This window comes from Tetrahymena thermophila, assembly GCF_000189635.1.
Source record: "Tetrahymena thermophila SB210 genomic scaffold scf_8254073, whole genome shotgun sequence".
Lineage (NCBI taxonomy): Eukaryota > Ciliophora > Oligohymenophorea > Hymenostomatida > Tetrahymenidae > Tetrahymena > Tetrahymena thermophila.
The window spans coordinates 55904-64283 of NW_002476041.1; the positions used below are offsets into that span (position 1 = coordinate 55904).

Here is an 8380-nt window from a genome sequence, read left to right on the forward strand (position 1 = left end):
TTGGTTTATTTTGTAATTAGATAACTAAAAATAGTAATAAAGCAAATATAAATTAATTAAATAGATAAATTAACTTATCTTTTTAGTTTTTTATTTCTTTAAAGCACATTTATTTATTTATTTTTTTACTTATTAATTTATTTTCTATTTTCTATTTTAAATTTTTATTTTTAACCTTTTTTTTAAAATACTTGTTTATAACCACTTCTTTTTAAATATTTGTTATTAACTTTTTCTTTTTTATTTATTTTATTTACTTTATTAACAAATTTATATTTTTATGAAAAGTATCAATTATATTGACTTACAAGGTTCGTAAAACATTGGTTCTATATTAAAGAAGTGCAGTAATCTTACAACTTTAGCAATCGTGATAAGGTATATAATTAATTTATATTTGCCTATAATATTTTTGTATAATAAATATGATTTAATTTTAATATTTATTTTGATTTAATTTACTGATTGATACCTTTTTTGCTCATTTATTTATTGTTTGTTTATTTATTTATTTAATTAATTATTTTTTTTTTATAATTAACTTATTTATTGATTGTTTAAAAACTTCAGAAACCAAATTTGTATTTAAAAACTGAGAACGTATGTCCATAAAATGAAGAGATTAATTAAAATAAATTTATAATGATGTGAAATAATAATTACTTTAGTTCAATTCTAGCTAGTAAGCTTTAAAATTAAAAAATAATCAAAATTATAAAACGAATGAAAGAATTAAAATAATTATCTTATGTTTTGTGAAAAGAATTTCTTAATAAACTAATATTAAATTTAGTAAATTTTATATCATTTGTTTTTATTTATAAATATCCATTTTGACTGTAAGTGACAAAATAAATAAACTAAATAGAGTTTTTTTACTTTTTAGATTATATAGCATAATATCAAAAGTTTTGTGGTTTGTTTACGTTTATTTGCCAATAATTTGGATTAAATTTTTTAAATATTTGTTATTAAAAAAGGTTACAATTAAAAATTTTAAATGTACTGTTAACTATTTTAATTTCATTATCGAACTTAAAATATCTAATAACTATTTCTCTATTAGTAAATAAATATTGAGTAGAATAGTAAACATTATTTAATAAATAAAAAAAAATTTTATATAAATATTTAAAAAAACGTATCGAAATACGTTCAATCGAACCTAAAAAAACCAAAAAAAAAATAACTAAAAAATGTTTAATTTCATAATTCTGAAGCAAAATATTTTTTGAAAAATATAAAATTACCTACCTACCTACCTGCATGTATAAAAATTTTTTTCAGAGAATCTGATTAAAAGTAAGCAAATAAAAATGCTATTGTAATTTGAAAAAAATAATTAAACTAAAAGAATGAGGTAATTAAATATATTTGCTATAAATTTATTTAGCTTTGTTTTATTATTTAATAAATTTATTTCTGAATTTAATATAATTTAATTAGTATTTATTTATCCTCTCATTAATTTCTTTCTAAATACTTTCTACAAAATTTAATTTTAATAAATTAGATTCGTAAATAAATAAATATCCCTTTATTTTTTAAATTTTTATTACTTATATTTAAAATAAAAAATAAATTGTCTAAAATGATTTTATTTGTACGAGATAGACAAATTATTTGGAGAATTAATTAATTCACTATTTTTAAAGACTAAAAAATAAGCAGAATATTGATTGATTGATTTATTTATTTTTCTTTTTTCAATTAAATAATTAAGAAATTGTATTATTAGACACAATACATTTAATATAAAAGAAATTAAATATAAGAAGAATTAATAATAGTATTTATTTATATTAATAAAATAATTATTATTTGATTGTATGTATGTAAGTAAGTAAAAATAAATTATTTTATATTTTAATTTTTTGAAGCCAATCATAATTATAATTGATAGTGTAGAGCTATTATCAAAGTTTCATTAAAAGATAAACACTCAGCAATCTAATTTATATTATTAAATTATGAATTAATCTCCTCATTTAATTGCTAATGAAATTGATTAAATTCTTTTGAAAAGAGAGGTTTTGCTTGGTTATTGATTTTTGTTTAATTTTTTAATTGTTAGTTAGTTAGTTAATTATTTAGTATGTAAGTATCTATCTATCTATGTATGTATGTATTATGTATGAATGTATGTATGTATTTATTTAATGTTAATTTTGAGGAAGTTTAATGAATAAATAATATTTTATGTGAAATTTGCTCAACTAGAGGTGTTATCTTGCTGGTAATTAAAATTTTGCTGCAAATCTTCATTCATTAATTTCAACTCTTCTGACATATCTGTATTTTTTTTGTGGATGATCTTGTTTTCGACTATGATTGTTTCATTATGCAATTTAATTTTCATGTTTTCGAGCTTAATTTTTTAATGATAATGATCTAATATATCTTTGTGCTTGTATATTTTTTACAGGAGTTTCTCGCATTCCTGCTGGTTATCCTCTGTTATTTATCCAAATTGCAAAAGTTCTTTTTCATTTAAAATTAAAGATTTCTCTAAATCGTTAAGCATTTTCTTATTAACCTCGAGTTTCTCCATATTGAGAGAAATGATCTCTTTATTCTTCTGAAGTATGAGATTATTCTTTTTTATCTCCTTGCTAAGTCCTTGCAAATCTATTTTTTAAATGGTAGGCATATTTTATTAATGCTTATTATAAAATTATTTTATTTACGAGTAAACCTTGCTTCTAAATCCGCTATCAGCATCCCTTCTAAATGTTGCTTCAGTAAAGTAAAGTAAAATAAAGTAAATAAATAAATAACTATATATTTATATATCTATATATACTTTTTTGCTACTTAAAAAATTTTAAACAGAAATATTATTGAGTTAACAATAATTAGCTACAACTAAATATTGAATTCAAATAATATGTAAAAAACAATGAATATATTAATATATTTCAAACAAACTAATCGGCTATTAAATTTACATGAATATATCCATACAAAATTGACTTTTCTATTCTGTTCTGTTCTGACACTTATTTATTTATTTATTTATTTATGAATTTCTTTTCATTTTTTATCAAAATAAAATCAATTTTAATATGAAAAATAAATTATTTTAAAATGAAATAAATTTGTTAATTATAAAAATGATAATATAATTAATTAATTATTATCATTTATTTAAAAAATTTAAATGAACATTTTTGAATTATGTTAAAGTAAACATTTTAAAATTCTTAATTTTTATTAATTTTTAAGCAAAAAAATAATAATTTATTGTATATAAATACTTATTGATTAATCTTATCAATAATAATTAGCTCTTTAATAATATTCTATCATTTCTTATTATTTCTAATTGAGGTTTATTTAAAGCTCAATGAATAATAAATAAAAATAATAACTAAAAAAAAATAAAATAAAATTTTTTAATAAAATATTATATTTTAAATCAATAAATATCGTTAGCACAATAAAAAATAAAAAGAAAGTTAATGAATAAATTAAAAGAGTAATTATATTATTTTAAATTCTTGTTTATATTAAAATATATAATCCAAAACAAATAAACTGTTTTTATGGTATGATAAGTGTCAAACTTGAGAGATTTTTTTAGCAGCTTACATGCTGCTTGCTTTATAATTAATATAAATTTATAAATTATATTAATTTATTTATTTTTTAATAATTAATATTATACTTATTATCAATAATTAATTAACACATTTCTCAATATTTTTTATTCAATTTCATTTTACTTTCAAAATTAAAGAAATAAATATTTTTTTAATAAAATAAATGAAAATATAATTAGCATGTAATTTATTTTAATAAAAACAAATAAATTATTTTTATAAGTTAATACCTTAAAACTCTGAATATTTAGCAATTTATAAGCAAACCAATAATAATTGATTGAATTAAAATATTTATTCACTATTTTTATCACAAAAATAAGCTTATTAACAACATCATATTTTGTTTTATTACTAACTCAAAAAATAATCTAAAATATCAATTAAATTATTGTTTGAAAATAATAAAAAATAGAAATTTTTTTGCATTAAATTTAATAAATGCTATGGAGATTAGGGAATAAATTTAGTAAATGCTTAAAAATTTATTAAAATTAAAAGTAATTATAGTTAAACGCCTAATTAAAATCTAGTGTTATGGCAACCTACCTCTAGCTAGATATTAATTAGGCTAAGTTATTTAATAATCTATTTTCTAAGGTACTAAAATAAATATAAATTCATAAATATAAAAACAATAATAAACTTATCTACCTATTTTTTAAGTTTAATTATCTTATTTTAAAATATTAAATAATACAATATTTTATTTTCTATTATTAAAATATTTAATATTTATTCATCCTTTTTTCACCATTTGTATGTATGTATATCATTAATAGAAATATATTTTAAAGATAACTAATCTTTTTAATTTAAGACACTGGCTTTTTACTTTCAATGTTTATGAATAATTTATTTAATTTTCACTTTTAAATAAAATTAAATTAAAATAAAATATTAATAAATAAAAAAAGATTAGCAGAATAAAAATAAATAAATAAATAAATAAATAAGATAAAAAACAATAAACAAATTAAAAGAATTAAAATGTTTTAAATTCACATTTATAACTAAAAATATCAAATTCAAAACAAATAAACTGTTTTTACCCAAGATAAAGTGTCAATTATGAGAGATTAGTGCAATTTGCTAAAGCAGAACCTAAGCCTGATGCACCTGTTGCACCAATTTAATTATTACTTTTTAAATATTGAAGAAAAAATAAAATATAAATTAGTTATTTATTAAGAAGGAAAAAAAAAAATAATATGTAATGAATTAATAAATAAATAAATAAATAATAAAAGTAAATGTTGAAAATAAAAAATTGAGTTAAATTAAGAAAGATAAAAGAAGAAAAAATATAAGTACAATAAAAAAGAAAAATAAATTAAATAAAAAAGCTAATATATACAAATTAATGGTTATATTATTTTAAATTTATTTTTATAAGTAAAAATATCAGAATCCAAAACAAATAAACTATTCTTACTAAAGATTAAGTATCAAATTTGAGAAATTAGTGCAATTTGCTAGAGATTAACCTAAGCCTGATGCACCTGCTTCACCAATTTAATTGTTACTTTTTAAATATTGAAGAAAAAATAAAAAATAAATTAGTTATTTGAAAGAAAAAATGAAGAAAAAATATAAAAAAATTAAGAAATGAATTAATAAATAATAAAAGTAAATGTTGAAAATATAAAAAATGAATTAAATCAAGAAAGATAGAAGAAGAAAAAACAAACATAAGTACAATAAAAAAGAAAAAGAAAATAAATAAATTAAAAGAGTTATATTGTTTTAAATTCATTTTTATACCTAAAAATATCACAATACAAAACAAATAAACTATTTTACCCAATATCAAGTGTCAAATTTGAGAGATTAATGCAATTTGCTAGAGCAGAACAGAAGCCTGATGCACCTGCTGTACCAATTTAATTATTACTTTTTAAATATTGAAGAAAAAATATTTAATTAATTAGTAATTTAAAAGGAAAAAATGAAATAGTAAGAAATGAATTAGTAAATAATAATAGCAAATGTTGAAAATAAAAAAATAAATGAGTTAAATCAATAAAGATAGAAGGAAAAAAAATACAAGTACAATAAAAAAGAAAAAGAAAAATAAATTAAATAAAAAGCTAATAAACAAATTAAAAGAGCTATCTATATTGTTTCACAATCTAAAACCAATAAACTAACTGTTTTTACCTGAGATTGAGTGCCAAATTTAATAGATTAGTGCAATTTGCTAAAGCAGAACATAAGCCAGATGCACCAGTTGCGCCAATTTAATTGTAACTTTTAAATAATAAAGAAAAATATTTTATTAATTAGTTATTTAGAATGAATAAATGAAGAAAAAATATGAAATAATAATAAAAGCAAATAAATTAATAAATAATAAAAGCAATTGTTGAAAATAAAAAGAATAGTTAAATCAAGAAAGATAGATAGATGAAGAAAAAACACAAGGAAAATTAAAAAGAAAAAAAATCTAATAAACAAATAAATTAAAAGAGTTATGTTGTTTTAAATTCATTTTTATAACTAAAAATATCACAATCCAAAACAAATAAACTATTTTTACCCAAGATCAAGTGTCAAATTTGAGAGATTAATGCAATTTGCTAAAGCAGAACCAAAGCCTGATGCCCCTGTTGCATCAATTTAATTGTTACTTTTTGAATATTGAAAAAATAAAATATATTATTAATTAATTAGTTATTAAGAATGAAAAAATGAAGAAATAAGAAATCAATTAATAAATAATAAAATAAATTGTTGAAAATAAAAAAATGAGTTAAATTAAGAAAAATAGAAGATAAAAATCACAAATATAATAAAAAGAAAAAGAAAAAAAAAGCAAATAAACAAATTAAAAGTGTTGTTTTGCTTTAAATTCATTTTTATAACTAAAAATATCACACTCCAAAACAAATAAACTGTTTTTACCCAAGATCAAGTGTCAAAATTGACAGATTAGTGCAATTTGATAGAGCAGAACCTAAGCCTAATGCACCTGTTGAACCAATTTAATTGTTACTATATAGATATTGAAGAAAAAGTAAAGAGTTAATTAGCTATTTAGATTGAAAAAATGAAAAAAAAATATGATATAAAAAGGAATGAATTAATAATAAATAATTTAAAAAACTATTTAAATTTAAAAAATGAGTGAAATTAAGAAAGATAGAAGAATTAAAAACTAAAAAAACAGACAAAAAATTAAATAAAAAGCTAATAAACAAATCAAAAGAGTTATATTATTTTAAAATCACTTTTATAAATAAAAATATCACAATTCAAAAAAAGCTGTTTTTACCCAAGATAAAGAGTCAAATTTGAGAGATTAGTGCAATTTGCTAGAGCAAAACCTAAGCCTGATGCACCTGTTTCACCAATTTAATTTTACCTTTTTAAATATTGAAGAAAAAATAAAAAATTTTAGTTTTTAAGAATTAAAAAATAAAGAAATAATATGAAATAATAAGAAATTAATTAATTGATAAATAAATAAATAATAAAAGTAAATATTGAAAATAAAAAAATGGATTAAATTTAGATAGAAGAAGAAAAAAACACAAATAAAATAAAAATAAAAAGAAAAAAATATCTAATAAACAAATACATAGAGTTGTATTTTTTAAATTCAATTTTATAAATAAAAATATCACAATCCAAAACAAATAAATTGTTTTACCATAGATTAAGTACCAAACTTGAGAGATTAGTGCAATTAGCTAGAGCAGAACCTAATTATGATGCACCAATTGCACCAATTTAATTTTTACTTTTTAAGCATTAAAGAAAAAATAAATTAAAAGTAAATGTTGAAAATAAAAAAATGAGTTAAATTAAGAAAGATAGAAGAAGAAAAAACAAACATAAGTACAATAAAAAAGAAAAACAAAAATAAATTAAATAAAAAAGCTAATAAACAAATCAAAAGAGCAAAATTATTTTAAATTCATTTTTATAACTAAAAATATCACAATCCAAAGCAAATAAACTGTTTTTACTAAAGATCAAATGATAAATTTGAGAGATTTGTGCAATTTGCTAGAGCAAAACCTAAACCTGATGTACCTTAATCACCAATTTAATTTGCACTTTTTAAATATTGAAGAAAACAATTAAAATTAATTAGTTATTTAGAAGGAAAAAATTAATAAATAATAAGAAATGAATTAATAAATAATAAAAAAATTGTTAAAAATAAATAATTGAGTTAAATTAAGAAAAATAGAAGAAAAAAAACATATTTACAATAAAAAAGAAATTAAATAAAAAGCTAATAAACAAATTAAAAGAGTTATATTGTTTTAAATTAATTTTAATAACTAAAAATATCACAATCCAAAGCAAATAAACTGTTCTTACCCAAGACCAAGTGTCAAATTTAAGAGGTTAGTGCAATTTGCTAGAGCAGAACTTAAATCTGATACACCTATTGCACCAATTTAATTGTTACTTTTTAAATATTGAAGAAAAATATATAATTAATTGTTATTTTTAGAAGGAAAAAATGAAGAAATAATATGAAATAATAAGAAATGAATTAATTAATAAATAATAAAAATAAATGTTGAAAATAAAAAAATGAGTTAAATCAAAAAAGATAGAAGAAATAAAAACACAAGTACAATAAAATAGAAAAGAAAAATAAATTTAAAAAAAAGCTAATAAACAAATAAATTAAAAGAGTTATATATTCATTTTTATAACTAAAAATATCACAATCCAAAACAAATAAACTATTTTTACTAAAGATCAAGTGTTAAATTTGAGAGATTAGTGCAATTTGCTAAAGCATAACCTAAGCGTGA

General features: G+C 17.8%; 3 protein-coding genes across 3 annotated transcripts in view; 1 reads left to right on the top strand and 2 right to left on the bottom strand. All coding sequences in view use genetic code 6, as the record gives it.

The window, feature by feature from the left end:
* TTHERM_001232265 (cyclic nucleotide-binding domain protein) overlaps window positions 1–374 on the top strand; it is a gene marked incomplete at both ends in the record, with an annotated part of 6628 nt that extends 6254 nt beyond the window's left edge. Inside the window, 2 exons of the mRNA XM_012800583.1 lie at window positions 1–12; window positions 289–374. The exon at window positions 1–12 is cut by the window's left edge and continues 155 nt beyond it. Coding sequence (XP_012656037.1) covers window positions 1–12; window positions 289–374 — 98 coding nt within the window. The remainder of the gene's footprint in view (window positions 13–288) is intronic.
* A 1838-nt stretch (window positions 375–2212) lies between these two features.
* TTHERM_01233320 (hypothetical protein) lies at window positions 2213–2721 on the bottom strand (the record flags this gene model as incomplete). Its single annotated transcript, XM_001026069.3, has 2 exons — window positions 2213–2628; window positions 2688–2721. 2 exons carry the CDS (start codon window positions 2719–2721, stop codon window positions 2213–2215), a joined length of 450 nt encoding a protein of 149 aa, XP_001026069.1.
* Window positions 2722–5006: 2285 nt separating this feature from the next.
* TTHERM_001233320 (hypothetical protein) lies at window positions 5007–8024 on the bottom strand (the record flags this gene model as incomplete). The annotated part of the gene is made up of 9 exons (XM_012800584.1): window positions 5007–5127; window positions 5406–5495; window positions 5763–5852; window positions 6142–6231; window positions 6507–6596; window positions 6877–6966; window positions 7255–7344; window positions 7574–7663; window positions 7935–8024. Coding segments are annotated over 9 exons (840 nt in total), but the record flags the coding sequence as incomplete, so codon positions are not given.
* Between the last annotated feature and the right edge of the window lie 356 nt (window positions 8025–8380).